The 18260-nt window shown below is 40.6% G+C and overlaps 1 protein-coding gene across 1 annotated transcript in view; it reads left to right on the top strand.

Annotated features, from left to right (window-relative positions):
- grik2 (glutamate receptor, ionotropic, kainate 2) overlaps nucleotides 1-18260 on the top strand; it is a gene marked incomplete at both ends in the record, with an annotated part of 286105 nt that overhangs the window by 86340 nt on the left and 181505 nt on the right. The window contains 2 exons of the mRNA XM_079164096.1: nucleotides 14566-14733; nucleotides 16766-17023. Of these exons, the coding sequence (XP_079020222.1) occupies nucleotides 14566-14733; nucleotides 16766-17023 (426 nt within the window). The remainder of the gene's footprint in view (nucleotides 1-14565; nucleotides 14734-16765; nucleotides 17024-18260) is intronic.

Raw genomic sequence — 18260 nt, 5'->3', positions numbered from 1 at the left:
CACATGTCAGTCACTGTGCTCACTGGATACGAGAGTAATATTACATTCTGCAGACACTTATTGGTGCTACAGACTCATTACAGCTTTAATAGATACAAGAGCCTTGTTAATACACTTTTTTGTTATTATAAAACTCTAGAACTTGACAATTCTGTTATCTTCCCTGAAAAGTCTTATTTTAAGATTAAGATAGACATTCGATTTCAGGTTGTTGTAAAATCCTCAGTGCTAACATCAAGCCACCGTTTAGAATAAAGTGAAACACAAATATGATGAAACCACAAAGCAAACATGACGGTATTTGCAGGTGTCAGTGACAGCAGGAAGCCATGCGTCTCAATATATCTGTTTTCAGGACAGAATGACAAGATTTTCACAATCACATAAAGGTTGAAAACATGGTCTGACAATGCATCAATAACAGGTTTACATCAAGCCAGCAGATACTAACATCAGAGAAAATGTCCCCCAACCTTATTTTTGGAATGTTGATATGGGAAAGAGCACAACAATGTGCATGTGTGGCACTGATGTAAGAGTAAGTCACAGTTGAACACATGTGGGCTGAATTCTATCACATGCTGACATATATTGTATTCTGCCTGATGAACATATGTGTTTGATACCAAGAACGGCCTCTGTACGTCAGTAGGCTTGGTATCTCGAGATCACAAGTAAATTATTTTGTTATCTTGAGAAAACAAACTTTGTTATCTCGAGATAACGAGATAATCCAATCATTATCTTGAGAAGACATAAAGGTTGTTTCCTATTATTACTTGTGATGTTTATCAGAGCTCAGGAGCACAATGCCAGCATGCATTGATGACTCCAAGGTCAAGTCAGTTGAAGTGTATAGAATATACTGACACTCAGGGTAAATGCATTCAATAAGCCCAGATCAAGCTGCCCATAGCGAAAGACTTAACAAAGTTAGTGAATAAATACAAGTTGGACTACATCTGGTTTTCAAAAAAAGCTGTTAAAGCAAAATACGTATATGAAAACACGATTCATTAGATTATGCCTGTTTTCATCTGTATCTAGTCAGAGATATCCTCAACTCAAATGTATCAGTCATTGTTATTTATTAAAAAAAATGTTTAGCAACCCAAAAATTAAGGATTAAAGACATTTCTCACGCAATTTATTGGTATTTCAATTTTAATGAATTGGCGACACAAAGACATGTTTTATACTCCTCGTAAATATAATCCAATTAATCTTATTGGCATGGTAATGGACCCAAGGCGTAGTGCCCACCCCTGGTTCCCCCTCAGCTAAACACTTTTAACTCTGTCAGCACTGTTAGCTATTAGCCATTGGCTCAGCCGTCGTCATTTTTAGAGTCGTATGTGGAGCCAATATATGCTCCAAATTATGTATTAAGCATCTTTAAATAATAGTAACATAACCACAATTAACAAATTCTCCATTACGAGTTAAAGTCCTACATTTAAAAGATTGTAAAAATATTTATCTGCAAAGTGACTGCATGTATGAGAAAAATATGAATAAAAATGAATGTAAAACACAGCGGCTTGCTCTGAAATATAATGAAGTAAAGGTGCTGCAACAAACAATACAAATCTCTGAAGATATAGTTTTCAAAGATTCATGAGAAACTGTAACATGTTACTTTACTTAGCCAAATTGTGTTGAATTAATTGTCTCAAGAGCAGTAAGTGTTTTGAACATTTGTGTCCTGACTGTGTATTGATTATTGTATATTGTTTCTATTATAGAAGAATCAAAAGCAACTTGGAGCTGTCATTCATAGTGATTTTTGAGCAGCTGTTTTTCTCCACTTGGCGTCAGGCCTAACACTCCCCTTAGCATTTTTCAAATCCCTGAGACACTCGGCCCTGAGTGGTTTATTGCTAAAGTACTCTCTCTGATCAATCATGGAGACAATGTTTGAACATATATGTTTTATTTTCAGAGAGTTCTCTGTCTGTTTGGAATGTTACGCTTCAACAAATCCTTGGGAAAAGTAGAGAAGGTGGCGACGGCTGCGAGTTCTGTGGTCACTGTGTGTCCACTGTCATTTGATCAGATTGATGAAGTGCTGATGGATTTCTCTCTTGACTGATCACGGCTCTCTGGCTCCCGGTAGGGCAGCATTACCGTAGGCGATTTATTCACTCACATATACACACACAAGACTGCACTGACTGCTCAGCTTCTTAAGAGCTTATTTACAGTGGCAAGAAAAAGAGAGTGAACTGTTTGGAATTAATTGCATTCATTTATGAATTTGGTCTAAAATATAGCCTGATCTTCATTTAAGTTACAGTCTTTTAAAATTACATAAATTAGGGATGCACCGATTCCACTTTTTAAAAAGACCAAGTACTTACAGCTGAGTACTAGCCGATTGAGTACTCAGTTCGAACAATGATTTTGAAAACATATTTTATTTTCATCAGATGATTTAACGTTCAACTTTGTTTCTGATACAAACAGAGCATAGTTTGCAGTAGGGATGTTTATAATTAACCATTTGACAATGCTATCAGTTAAATAGTTAAAGGAATATTAAAAATATAAAAGCTGGGCAAAATCACTTCTAGGACTACCTTAAAGGCGAGCTCACCTTAAGTGTGCCTGACCTTGTATCTTGGCGGCTTGTTCGGCTAAAATGTTACGACGTTAATGACACGTTGCCGTAATGGTATTGGGTGCAGGTGTATTGAAGCAGTTTTACGAGTAATACTAATAATAATAATACATTTTAGATTTGATATCACTTTACATGGTAAAAAAAGAAATGAGTGAAAGCAATTAAAATATAAGCAAAATAGATGACATAACAGGAAGGATCAGAACAAAAACATACATAACTAACTTCACAGGTTAAAAGCTGATTTAAATCGGTGACTTTTAAGTGCAGTTTTGAAAGTGGTGAGTGACAGAGAATGTCTGAGGTGCTGGGAGAGAGTTCCAGAAGGACGGGGCAGCAATGGAGAAGGCCCTGTAGGGGTCACGTGATGCGGCTCTTCAAACAAATCCATTTTAAAACCTTTTAAAACACCCAAACTCCGTCCCAACCTGGTCGTACAGGTTTATTATGGTCCGAAGAACCAGCAACAAATAACTAAACTCAGCTGGTGAGCAAACTCTGACATCTATTGACAAAACAACTCCCGAGAATAGCGACGAAGAAGTTCATGTCATGTCACAAGAGCACATGGGCGGTGTGAAAGACTCCCTCATTCTTCAAGAGATACAAAGCGGTAATCAAGCTCTCTCCAGTAAACTCCACTCTCAAACCGCAGAAATGAACCAATCTATCTCTGGACTGAAGACGATGCTGGATACACTGAGCACCCGCAGAACTGAAGCGGAAGACCGCGTTAGCAGAGGACCAGCTAAGTAAAGAACATGACTTTTTACTGGACAAAGTCGACCAGCTGGAAAACTACAGCCGGCAACAATATATGTGTCGTTAACCTGAAGGAGAACTGTGAGGGAAACGACCCTGTGAACTTGTTTACCAAGTGGATCCCAGCCACTCCCGGAGAGCCTTTCACTGAGCCGCTGATCATAGAGCGAGCACACCGAGCTCTTACACACCGTCCACCTGCAGACCAGAGACCGACACATGTATTGATTCGCCTGCTTAAATACCAAGACCGGGACAAAATCCTGCGCATCGCCACACAGAGGTCCAAAGAGAACAACGGCCCCGTCATGTACGAAGATAAGCCTGTGTTGTTCGTTCCTGACCTGAGCGCCAGCTTGATGAAATGCAGAAAGGAGTTCGACCAAGTTAAGAGGGAGCTTCGATCCAAGGACATCCCGTTTGCCCTGCTTCATCCTGTAACACTGAGGATCACGCTTCCCGATGGAAGAAGAACATTTTTGTTTGTTTTCTTGGTTAATGTTGGTGCTTTGGTTTATCTTTTTTTATCTGATCACAGGAGATACACTGGCTCTTGCACAGTGAATTTACAAAGAGGCGATGACACTCTGATGTCCACATGCAGTTGGGTAGGTTCTGAAGGACTGGGGTGATGTGATCTCTGGTGCGGGAGTAGGAGAGCAGACGGGCAGCTGAGTTCTGGATGCATTGTAGTTTGTTGATGACAGTGGTGGGCTGTCAGGGCCAGCAAAGCCTTCTCTGCTGGCCAGGAAGCGTGACTGGAGAAGGGGCCACGGCAACAGGACTGGAAGTGGTAGAATCATGCACACAGTTGTGGTTGTGTCGGTTTGTGCTGGACCAAAGATGATGGTGTCCATTAGCCTCTCGGCATCCTGGATCTTGTAGAGTGTGGATATTCTTCCTTCCAGCTCTGTGATTTTATCAACCAGGAGGGCGCAGGTGACACAGTCGGATGGAGAGGTGGGTAGAGCCATTGTAGATATGACGGACGATCGGGCTCCAACCTGAAGCCCACAGCGTTGTTCAGGTTTAAGCAAAAGTGAAAGCTGATTTACAGAGGGTCCCGTTTTCAGTTTGCCGATTGTAAACACATCTGTGGTCCCCGCAGCGTTAGCTAACTCCAAAGCCCTCAGCCTTTTTTTAGGCCTCTTCTCGAAAATTGTAACCCATACAAAAGAGACAACAATTCTGTAACTACAAGGTCTATTTTAAAAATGTTGATGCTTGAATAACACTAGGAATTGTGAGATTTGATGATATGAGTAAATATTGTGTATATGTTACTGGTTAATAGTAGCTGAAGACAGAACACAGCAAACAGGGAGAATTCCCAGGTTCGCCTGAAGAAAAAGCACTGTAATTTATTAAATGAGGCCCTGGCTAGCCTAAAAACATTCTCAATTCATAGCACAAAGGGTGCAGGTGCCTCACAAAAAGATGTGGTGTAAATAAAGTGAAGCAAACCCCAGTTATAGGTGTTTATCTTAAAATAAAAAGCCAAATTCTCATTTTCGAACCAGAATTTGCAGCTGTTCCATTGTACTTTTATATACTATTTAACTATGTATTTCACTTTGTTTATCACTCATATGTACAATCTATTGTACAATCTATCATAACAGAGCTGTTTGGCATCATTTTGGCATCGTTTTGATCCATTTTGATCCATTTTGACCTCTCATATCTGTCCTTGATGCATTTTCCTCGTCTCTGTCTGTTTGTCTGGAGCCCTTGCTCAGGCTCTGCCGGGCGGATCTTGTCATTTGACCACTCGTTACAACTGGGAACACATTGGGAACACACTCGTGTGTTCCATGAAGTGATTGACAGAATTTTCAGCCAATAAAACTCCAAAACCGTGCCGCGGTCAGCAACCAAGCCTCAAGCCCCCTGTATGATTCGCCGCCGGCATTCTGACCACCATTTTGGCTCAGATGAACGGAGAAACACCATTTTAAGTTCCAGACATAGTCAGTTAGCAGAAGAACACATTAATAATAAGGAATAATTGTGGATTTCACTGTTTTGGCCCTCAACAAAAGGTATGTTACAGTTCTAATATTTCGCAGTGTGGGAGTTGTGCTTTCTGTGGCTTGTTGGCTGTAACTCCGAAAAAATAAAAACAAAAGTTATTATTTCTTTTATTTACCTTTTGGGACCTTTTGGGCACCGTCGGGTCCAAAACAAGCTGGTAGTAGCCATGGCAGGCTGTACGGTCTAGGGAGCGTTAAAATTAAGAGGTCTAGTACGTGTTGGCCGACATCGTACTCCTAGTTTACAACATATGGATTAAAAGTTTAGCGTAAAATGTGGCTAAAACTGGATAAAAAAGGGAGTGGAAAAACAAACACAACGCTAATGCATGTGCATAACATGGGCACAGTATCAGAACCAATACTGGTATTGGTTCATCCCTAACACTAATTATTGTAGTGTACTTTTCACATTCAAAGTGTAGCTTGGGGAAAACAAGTAAGTAAACCTTGAGCCTAATCTACTCAACAAAAGCTTATTTAAGTCAGAAATTATAACAAATAGTGTATAACAAACAACGCTATGAGGTAAACAAACCCTTGAGTCAATGCAGAGGCCTAAAGGAGCAATTGGAACATATTAATATCTCTTTTCATGCACCCAACATACACAAAACTTGGAACAGGCATGGTGTCCATGGCAAGACACCATGGAGAAATCCTTTGCTCAAAAGGAAACCCATTGCTGCACACATGAAGTTCACACACTCCTCACAACACTAGGTCTCAACAACTTCCAATCATTGAGGGGAGGATGAATTAGTCCAAGACATCTAACAAGAAAATGTCAGGCAGAATACCTAAGCAAATGTGCTTCGCCAAAGAAAATCCACCTTTTGGAGTTGCCCAGACCTCAACCAAATAGAAATGCTGAGGAATAGAAACCTAGAGGAACTAAATCAGTTTTGCAGGAAGGAATGGGGCAAAATTCCCTTTGAGCAGTGTGCAGGTCTGATCTGCAGCTACCGGAAGTGTTTGATTGAGGTCATTGCTACCAGATGAGGTTCAACCAGATATTAAATCCAACAATTCTACAGCATTGTGCTTGTTTATTTGGTGTGTTTATTAAATACACAGAATAATGTAATTGCTTCTGTTTTATTAACTTAAGCCTATTACGTTTGTCTATACCTGTAGATTTGATAAAGATCAGGTAGTTTTATAACCAAATAAAGCAGAAAACACAGTCATTCCAAAGGGTTCAGACTCTTTTTATCGGCACTCTGTCATATAACATTTTTTTAGATAAATTCAGAGTTTTTGTAGGTGCAGCTCTTTTCATCATCTATTCAGCCATGTTGGCTGTTGGTTCAAACAAACTGCCTGCTGTTTCTCTTAAACAAGATCATAGGAAAACACTGATTTAGCACCAGTTCAATCATGGAGCTTTAGATTTGGGTTAGACAATAGGTCAGACAATAGGTTAAGGAGTTGAAGTGCATCAAGGTAGCAGCAATCACCACAGCTGGCTGCTATAGGCTGAGAACCCTGTCAACCTAGAGTCTTAATATCTCCTCAATGAATGTAAAAAATCAATGTGACAAACTTGTTGCTGGTTTCATCAATGATTTTGTATATCTAAAATGTTTGTAGAAAACGTGTGTTCAGGACCACTGATACACACATTCTTTTGGTGTCTGATAAGTTCTGGGTAATAAAATAGCATATGCAATGCAGCACTGCTGGTGATTGGAAGCGTCGGCTTCCAAGCATCGGGCAAACGAAGGCTAGGGCGAACAAAGGCAACAGGGCGACTTTTTCAAGCCAGGCGTCAAGCAAAGACTTTGTTTATATTGACTACCATGTGTTTGCATCCTATTTCTGTCCGTTCCTCTGTCCGGTGGTCACGTAGACATTGGGTCACTCCCAGGTGCCGTGACCCCACTAACCTCATCTATCCTACTCTCTCAGCTCACGGCGAGCAAGTGATGGCAGGGGGGCTTTGGAATTGCCAGTCGACAGTGCCGAAAGCTGAGTTCATCTCAGGCTACGCATCCTTGCTCTCCCTCAACTTTCTTGCTCTAACTGAGACCTGGATCACACCAGAAAACACCACCACACCCGCAGCTCTGTCAGATGTGCACTCTTACTCTCACACTCCCAGAGCTGCGAGGCGAGGTGGTGGTACTGGCCTGCTCATTTCCCCAAAATGGAAATACTCTCGTCTCTGTTCCACAGTTCCCCCCCCGTCCTCTTTCGAATTTCATGCTGTTACTGTCACTTATCCAGTCAAGCTCACCATTGCTGTTGTAATGGCTCCGCTCCCCCTTCATATTCTAATAATTGTTTTTTGTAGGAAATGTAATTGCTACCTGTATTATGTTCAATGGCAAGTCACAGTTGTTACAGTCACACATGCCAACACCTCATACTGCATGCAGGTCATAGGGAGGTAGTAGGGCTTGGGATGGATGGTAGGAAAACAAAGAGCAGGGCTTTGACCCTACAACTGGGGTTTGCATCCTGAGTGCAGCATATGGTTAGGTTTAGGCAACTAAAGTACTTCATTTAAGGGAAGGTTAGGGGAAGGATTGTGGTTTCAGTTAGATCTTAATAAAGCAATACAAAAAGTCTCTACAATACTGCCTTCTCAACATTTCAGAATCGGAATGAGAATCAGCTTACGCATGCGCATACATGGACTTTGATTCCGGTTACACATTGCTCTCATCGTACATACACACACATGAAATATATACAATAAACAAGAGAAATAGAAGAAAAACAAGGACATTAAAGACAACAAAGTAGAACAGAGAAACTAAGCATAAACATGTAATATTTAAGTACTATGTACAATATAAATATATATCTAAGAATATATATGAGGATAAAGAACAACAGTCCATCTTACTCTTTCTTTCCATCTTACCAAAATGTGAGTGCTTTGAGTGCCTACATTTAAGCATTACCAATGTTTTGATAGATAGATAGATACTTTATTTAAAGTAAAATGTGTTTGTTACAGCAGAAAAGATATACTTTAGCAAACAAAGTAACAGAGTCAAAATAAAAAATTATGAAAAATATTAGAACATATTAAATATAAAGAAAAGAAAATAACAATAAAAATGCATAGTATATACAATGAAATAGAATAGTATTAAATTAACTAACTAGGTAAACTAAACACAGTAGTACAAAGATCAACCAACAGCAAACAACAACTGTGTAGTGGTGTGTATGATTTGACCAGAGATGATTTATCATAAAGTCTAATTGCAGAGGGCAGGAATGTTTTCCTGTATCTGTCCTTGTGATAGCAGAGCTGGATCAGTCTATTGGAGAAAGACAGATTTAGTTTGCAGCCAATGATGGAGCCAGCTTTCTATATCAGTTTAGTAAGTCTGTTGGTGTCTCCGGCTCCAATGCTGCTCCCCCAGCAGACTACGGAGAAGTAAAGTGCACTGGACACACCAGACTGGTAGAACATCTCCAACATCTTGCTGCACACGTTGAAGGATCAAAGTTTCCTCAAGAAAAAGAGTCGACTCATCCCCTTCTTGTACACAGCGTTGATGTTGGTCTTCCAGTTCAGTCTGTTATCGATGGACACACCCAGGTACTTGTACTCCTCCATCATGTCCACATCTTCTCCCAGAACTCTCAGCGGTTGTGGAGCCGTCGTCTTCCTCCTGAAGTCGACCACCATCTCTCTGGTCTTGGCCATATATCCCAATCCGTTGACTCAAAGCAGTCCTGCAGGGCGTCATTAGCCTCCTGAGACCACCTCCTCACAGTCCTGGTGGTCACAGGCAGCCTCTGCACCAGAGGAACATACCTGGGTGTCAACAGGATCAGGTTGGGATCAGACCTGCCAAGGGAGGTAGGGCAGTGGCACTGCATCCTTTGCATTAGCATACAGGAGGTCAGCTGATGGAGGGACGTACACAGCGACAATAATGGCGGATGAGAACTCCCTCGTCTAACAGTTCAATGTCCAGTCTACAGAAGCATTCCTTCACACACACATGGTCCCATCACCTCTCTTCTTACCGCTCTGTATAACATCTCTGTCCACCCAAACAGTCCTGAAGCCGGCACCGACGCACTGTGGTCCGTGAAATCCGTGTGCAGCCAAGTCTCCATGAAACACATGACGCTACACTCACGGAAGTCCCTCTCGGTCTTTACCAGCGCGCCGAGCTCGTCCGTCTTATTTGCCAAAGACCTCACGTTCCCCATTAGAATCGCTGGTACTTCCTCTGGGATCTCAGGCCTGGTGCCGGGCAGCAGCCACGGCTCACTCAGCTGATCACAGGAGTAAACAATGGCCCATTTTGACTCATTGTGTGTGGCTCTCCATTGAGAAAAAGTTACGGTCCGTTGTCTGACCGTAACTTAAACCAAACGTTCAGAAAAAAACTAAAAGAAGAGAGGAAAGAGTTAAAAAAGACAAAAAATTCAAACACACACAGGGAGCTGCTGCTGCTGGCACGGCACCATCTTGCAAGATGGTTGGTATAAGCCATTGCAGTACTTTCATAGTGAATGTTTTACAGTTACGTTCATTGTCAAAGCACAACATCTCCCTGAGTCCTGTGTTCATTGCGCACATTCATTTTAGGCCTTCAGAGTTATGTCCTAGTCCGGTAAACATAACACAGGGCCTCACCTGCCAGGCTTGGACATTGTTTCTCTACAAAAAATATAGAAAACTATTTTAATATCACAGAATGGCTTTTTTGCATTATCAAAATGTTCCTGATTAAAACTAATCCCAGTCCTAACACAAGACTAACTCTAAAGATGAGAACAAGCTTTGGAAGATTTTCTCTTTTTCGTTTTATCCTCATCTCCGTTATTCTGCTTCATTTCCATATCTCCGTGTCCATGCAGACAAGCAAGCAACTTTCTCATTAGACTGCATGTGTATTCATATTCAAACTTACCTACTTAGACAGTCACCTCTCTAACATCGATTCACCTCTCTGCAGTGATTCATCTCCATTTTTACAAGCCAGATTCCTTTCAATTGAACCGCTGAGCTTCTCAGCAGGAATACAGCGTTTCTTGTGTGTGAACGGACCCATTCCAAACGCTCAGCTTTCCAATTATAGTACATCCCGCTTAACTGATGCTTATTAATTCCTTCAAACTCATTATGGCAAGCAAAATAGGGCTCTCCCATGAGATGAATACTAATGAAATAAGAAACTTCTCGACAGTGCTGCTGCTGTCAGAGGTCTTTCTGTTTAGATGTTTGCTTTAAGCTCCAGTACACAGACAAAATAAATTCCCCTGGGAAAAAAAAAGCATTTCTAAAGAATCCATTGGTGAAATCACTATAAGGAAGCATCGATCAGAATCAGCCTGTCCTGTGGTAATCGCTTGTGGCAGGAAGGAGCTGCAGTACTCATGCAATGGTGTGTATAGATTACGTCTAGACATCAAGAGGGTTCTTCAGTGCTTGTAGTTGGAGTAAATAAAGCTCCCCCTGACTGACACTCAGCAAGCAGGGCCAGGCCATAGGGCTAGCCTAAACAAAACACTTCAATCTCTCACCGTTGCTCTCCACTGCTCCCCAAGGGCTTGATTGATTGATTCGGCGGCCAATCAGAGTACATTGATCTCAGGACTCGACCCCCCCCCCCCCCCACACACACACACACACTTAACTCCCCAGGCCTCCTCTCAGTCCATTCATCTGCTGGCTGTCAGAAGTATTCACTGGAGGGCTGTAGCTGTGGAGACCCGCACTCTTAAGCACACCTCTGTGGCTTTCCCGAAGAAAGTGCTTTACAGTCCCTCATATTGTTATTCAGGCCTCCCTTGATCCAGTTGCTATTGCTATCATGAAGCTCATTCCTATATAGAGTCATGATATTAAAAACTTGTGTAGTTCCATCCATCCATTGTTCCATCCATTATCTTCTGCTTATTTGGGGCTGGGTCGAGGGAGCATTAGGCATGGCAGGGTATTCCAGACATCCTTGTCCCCAGCAGCATTCTCCAACTTCTCCTGGGGGACCCCAAGACGTCCCCAGGCCAGAAGAGATATAATCTCTTCTCTTCTGGGTCTACCCCAGGGCCTCATAACAGTTGGACATGCCCTAAAAACCTAGGTCCAGGAGGCATCCTGATTAGATGCCCCTTCCCCGTCCGAGCTCCCGCCGGATGTCTGAGCGCCTCACCCTATCTCTCATACTTTAGTCACAACCCAAAGCTTAAGACCATAAGTAAGGGTCTGAACGTAGATGGACTTTTAAATCGAGAGCTATGCCTACTGGCTCTGCACCCTACTCACTTGTCCGGTACAATGCCCACATCACTGTTGACGTCGCACCCGCTCCATTTTACCTTCACGTGTGAACACGAGTGGGGCAGTGACACATTCACAACCTGTAGGGCACAATCCAAAGTTTACTGGCAGAGAACCATGGACTCCAACTTGGACGTAGTGATTCTCTCTGTGACTGCCTCACACAGGATGAAAAAGAAGGCAAAGATAAAAACCCTTGTACATGAAAATACAAGGAGAGCAGTGTAGAAACTCTCAAGCATTTAAAAAAAGAATAGGCTCTGTATAACTTCAGATGCTGGCTTGTTATCATTTATAATATTATTATCATCAAAAGTAATTCAGGTGATTTCTGTCTGTCCATTAAGAAACCAAATTCATTTAAAACACGCAAAACATTCATTAGAAATGGAGAAAGAAAAAGAATGGTTATGAGAAATGTAATTTATTTAATAAACATTTTTGACTGAAGTCTTTGCTCAGAATGTACCATCAACAAAGTTCTCTTATATATCTTTTTGTATTTGATTTTGTTTATGCTAATCTATTATTGGCCACAACAAATAAAAAGGATGATTTCCTCCCTTCTTGTGTCATTAAAAAACAAAATAGTTCCATTGCGTTGGTGAAATGATGATTTCTAAACTTCATCTTCAGTCCTCTACCACTGTATGTACGCGAGTGATGAACTGGCAGTAACGCAATAGATGCATACAGTGAAAAAGTAGAAAATAAATTATAGCGTTTGAAAGACTAAATTACATTCTAATTGGACAGTCCTTTCTTTTTGAATTACGTTTCAATTTTTCCTCGTGCAGTAGTTAGCTACTTATGTTAGCCAACGCAACAGTTAGGTTGTTGTAGCAGCCCTGGTGGACTGTAAGCTAAAGGCAAGAATGGATTTGTTGACTTGTGGAGGGCGGCAGCGGCCTCTTTTTGTTATTCTTCTATTTGTATAGTATCCCCTGTAAACTGAATCTGTGGTCTTTTGTTTAATAATGAATAAAGGAGTGTAAAATAACAAGATGCCATGGGTTGGTTTTTCCTCCTGTTCTCCCCAGGGGTTTGAATCACCAGCTTCCACTGGGCAATACACTACAGAACCCTGATTGAACATTTGTGGATTCATTAGTCAACCATTTCATCGTGTTCTACCCATTTGCAACACTGAAATGTGAATTTACTACATTTCTGATTTACTAAGTTTCTGACCATTTGGTGAGTAAGAGCCATCCACTATTGGGAAAATGTCTGAATTGTATGATTCTTCAGAGCACAACTTACTTCCATAACCCCAAAGGTGCCATATGCAGAGAAATTGAAAACTTTGGCATTAGATGTTGAAGCCTCTGTACACCCAAACAGATTTATTTCGTTTATTCTGGTTTATTAGACCTCTGCAGGTTGAAGGAGGGTCTGAGCTTTGATGGGAATTTCTTAGGTCACAAATCTTCATCTGTCAATAAGAATGATAAAGGTGTAATTTAATCCGCCAAACAGGTTTAATGAAGCTAACAGGAGACTCAGGAAGACATTACTTAATTAGTCTATGCACCTCCACATAGTACTAAAAAAAGGTCTAATCAGTCAGATTAGCTGAAAACACCTCTGTGGGTGCTCAAAGGCTTTAATAAGCAGTTATTGAGTGTAATACTAGGGTTTTGCCGTGTTATCCAATATCGATGGCCATGTCAAACAAATGAAAAACAAGATTGTCAGAAAAGATATTGAAATTCTGAAAACTGATGGCTATGATTTTCTTAATGTATCTAGGGTTCTACCATATTTGTATTTTGATGAACATGAGTTAAAAGAACATTTATTTATAAATTATAGTGTAGCTACAGTTGCAACAGACTTTAATGTATATGACTAGAATTTTTTAATTCTCCCCAAAACATGTAAGCATGATTATACTTTGAAAAATGGACCACTCAGAAAAATGGTATTGGAGTACTCATAAAAGGCATTCTATTTAAGTGTGGCGCTTCTTCCCAGGCGGACATTTTTGAGTGAAGAGAGAAAAGTACATTCAAAGACTGAGTGTATATAGTCCAAAAATATAAAGTACTCAGGAAAAGTTTTCCCTTTACTATCAAATATATATTATTATGTATAGGCCTACAGTGTTCTGATAACCAAAGAGAGCTATGTGCTTTTTTGCAACAAGTTGTGTTGACATGTCGGGGGATGGCTTGTTTGGTGTCTTACCAGGACCTGGACAGGGCTGGTCAGATAGAGGGTGACAGGATTTGAATTAACGCGTGAGTTAGAGTCTTGACAGATAAATAGGCAGGGTTAACCGATAGGCCCAATGACAAAGTATTGTAAACATCACAGTTTGCGTTGCTTCTGGGGACTCACAGAACCCCCTAGAGGCCGGAGCCAAATTGCATAGGGATTTGAATTAAGGAATTAATTAATATTTACACTATTATTATTTTTACAACTATTACTATAACTACTTATAATTAGTCTTTGCGGCATGCATGCTCGGAATGGACCGATTGCTTGGTTCCCGGCATTGCTGCGTAGAGTCGGGACGTATCTGTTTGTTGTGCTAGGTCGTTCAGAATGCGTGGCCCTTCGGAGTGGGATGATTGCTTGGCTCCCGGTCCTCGATGTGCTGCAGAGAAAGAGTTTGGTTGTAATGTTAGTACATCCAGCATCCAGCAGCCAAGCTGATCTGCAGTTAATGAGCCACAGCCTGTAAAGCCACACTGATGTGGAAGTCTGCAGAGCCCTGAAGCTCTGCCCCCTCTGCTATACGTAGCAACTACAATAAAAGCTTTTTAATGATTTGCACTGCAACGCAACAATGTACTGTTAAAGCACATTTTTCTAATCAAAACAATTCAACCTTGATACTTTGATCAACTAATCAGGTGTTTCTCTTTCTTTGACAGGGGGGATATTCGAGTCCATTGAAAGCGGTCCATCAGGTGCTGAGGAACTAGCCTTTAAATTTGCTTTAAACACAATCAACAGGAACAGAACCCTACTGCCAAACACCACGCTCACCTACGACATCCAAAGGATAAACATCTATGACAGCTTTGAGGCCTCCAGGAAAGGTATTTCTGTGTTTGTCAGAAGATCTGCCTCTGGTGATGGCATGCTCTCGGCTGCTGCGTGTGTTTGTGTATATATTGAGTGAGTGAATGTGTGTGTGCACATACGCTATGCCATAGCTGCTTTGCATTGTAAATGTATTCCCCGTTCGAGGCTTGTGAGCTGCAGTGGCTTAGATTGTGACAATTATAATCAGGCGAGGGAGAAATGGCTGAGCACTTCAAATGTAAACAGAGAGAATTGATTGGTTCCAGGTAATGACTCAGCGGCAGTAATTCAAAGACCGGTTTGGCCCCCAGAGACAACCAATAAAGTGCTATAATCTATCAGTTTTGTGTGTGCATCAGCCTGACATTTCAAGTCTCTTATCAATTACGGGCCATTATATCCTGCATCAGTGATTTAGCCAACTCCTTTAAAAAGGTGATTAGAGTGCACAGTCGAGCTAATACAAAGACAGTGCAGTTATTTCTATGTCCCCCGAACACAATTTCATGAAAGCAAGCTCAAGTTGGTCACACCTTTTGCCTCACTGCTTCAGCTTTCTATGTAAATGCAATGTAGCAGAGGTTGTGTAATCAAAATATATATATATATATATATATATATATATGCAAACATTCCTCAAACAGGAGGAATGTTGGAGGAGGACTATGCTTTAGTTGGGGACTATTTTCAGTGGCAGATCAGCAAATGCGATTCGAGAGCATACACATCCAAACTATTTCCTGTTCCCTGACTAATATAATAACTGGAAAACTAGCTAGTTTTTAGGCACTTTCTTGATAATTTTCTAGGCCGAGACGTACAAATATACGTATCATCAAAGAAAAACTTAAGTCCGTTACATAAGTCTATTACATCCTCCCGCCTGGATGCAGTTCATGGAGTTGGCAGGGAAGCAAATTCAGCAGCACAACGGTAACTTCCTTTTGGCCCACTAAATTAATTTAGTAGACCGGCCTCATTCTTAAAAATATACATTTTCATTCAATTTTCCTTTTGCGTATTAAGCCATGTAGGCAGCTGGGATTAAACTATATTTAACTGTCTGTATTGTCTTAGGAGCATATTGCACAATGTTTGAAATGCAGAAGTAAAAATTAATTTTTGTTAACAATGAATGATCATTGGCTTTATCTAGCTTTAATTGGATATTACAGAAGGATCACAACTGAAGCCTCTAAACACTCAGAGAACATGGAATCTGTCTCAGCTTAATTCAATTACAATTATAATTGAATGACTTCCTTTACAATGAAAACAGTTCACATATCACTTCCATGAGGTTGTTCTTAGCAGACAGATCACAGCCAATTTCATATTCCTGGCAGCGAATCTATAGCGATAGTGAAGTTCAAAGTGTATCAAAGTTTGTATTATCTTCTTTGTAATGTTGATTTACTGAAATGGTTTTAATTTGCCTTAATGATTATTGATACCAATAACTAATACTAATACACTAAAGCAGTCAAGTTGGGAGCCCATAGCTTTATGACCACCAGGGGGCGACTCCTCTGGTTGTATAGAAGTCTATGAGAAAATGACTCTACTTCTCTCTTGATTTATTACCTCAGTAAACATTGTAAACATGAGTTTATGATCTCAATCTCTAGTTTCAATGCATGGTGATGAAGGAGCATGTCAGCAGTGTGACTTATTGATGTGTTCTTGCACAACAATGGAGCGTTAAGGCACAAAGGATGAAGATTTACAGTATCAGGCTTAATGCATGCTTTACTTGTTGGCACAATACACTCATTTTTTGTTTGGCTCTGCACATTGGATTTGTTGACAATAAGAAAAATATGGAATATCAACAGACTTACACTCTTAAAAAAAGATTAATAAAACCTAAATAAATGCTGTTAGCATATTCTATATCCTTAACGCTGAGTTGTTGCATACAGAAATAATTCACAAAAGCCTTATTTACATCAGACAGTATCTCCTATATTTTGGTGGGGATCATGGCACTGATTGTCAACTTCACAGTAGGAAAAAGCTAACTTGTCAAATATTCCTCCTCTTTAGCCTGTGACCAGCTCTCTCTGGGGGTGGCGGCCATCTTTGGTCCCTCTCACAGTTCCTCGGCCAATGCGGTCCAGTCGATTTGCAACGCCCTGGGGGTGCCACATATCCAGACCAAGTGGAAGCATCAAGTATCGGACAACAGAGACATCTTCTATGTTAGCCTCTATCCAGACTTCTCTTCCCTCAGTCGGGCCATCCTAGACCTGGTCCACTTTTTCAAGTGGAAGACGGTCACTGTGGTTTATGATGACAGCACTGGTAAGACCACAAATATTCTTCTACTTTTGCAACTGTTTTTTTCATTCCATCCGTCTAACGTGTCCATTCGTTTTTAATAACCAATAATTATCAAAAGTACTTTGTCATTCATCATCATTATTGTCACGAGGGTGGATGACAGCCATTTAGAATGTCCTGGATGCACTGCATCTTGAGAAAACAAAAGCAAAGGTTTACCAATCTGTCACACGATACCAGTAGAAGTAAACTGAAAATAGAGAACATACAAGTTACAGACATACGGTAGTATACATATGACAAACAAAAACGCTACACCATATTTCAACAAGGACAATACCTTTCGCCTTTTCCTTTTGGAATGACGAATAACTTTCAAACAAACAGAACTCAGAAACTGACCCTAGAGAATACATTTGGAAGTTCCTGGAAAATTGAGTATGTGATGAAAATGATTTAACAAATCAAATGATACAAATTATGGTAGGCTACACATACTGTAAATACTTGGATATTTACAGAAGTTTTGAGTGTGCCCACACCCCATGAGGCAACTTATATAAGGAAGTTAAGCAACACAGAAATGGTGACCCTGGTGAAGGTCGAATGATTGACCTTTGTTCATGTGTGGCCTGTAGAGACTCATGGTGAAAGAACCTCATTCCAAATCATACTTACACTGATGAGTGTGATAATGCTATTACTATTACTAAAAAAATGCAATGGAACATAATCTTGGTCAACAGTATCTCATGTGCTTCACTACATTTGTCTACATCGTCAACATTGTAAATGCTCCCAGTGCTTATAATTACCAGGTATAATGTTGACTATTTTCACCATATTAATTTTGTGTTAGCATAATAACGTCTGCCAATTAATGCTAGTGCAGTTATTGGGTCACAAACCAAAGTATTGCAAAGTTGCAAATTCTGTTTTGACCTGATGATGGGGCAAGATGAAAGGTCAGACGGCCACTAAAGCTCACATCTCAATTCATCCTTATTGGGAATCAATAATTCATGGCAATGAAATCGACAGTAAAACAGTTAATGTCAACCTCATAGTGGCGCTGGAGGGAAAGTCGGGGGATCACCAAAGTCTGGACTCATCATCCTCTGGGAACCATGAATGTCTGTACAAAATGCTTCCAATAACTGTATGGATATTTAGTCTGGATGAAATTGATTGACCAACCTCATCGATTATCAACCTCGATTCTGTCGATGTCACAAGATAACACAAGAATCACATATCG

This window comes from Pholis gunnellus (assembly GCF_910591455.1).
Source record: "Pholis gunnellus genome assembly, chromosome: 8".
Lineage (NCBI taxonomy): Eukaryota > Metazoa > Chordata > Actinopteri > Perciformes > Pholidae > Pholis > Pholis gunnellus.
This window is presented reverse-complemented; position numbering and strand designations above follow the sequence as displayed.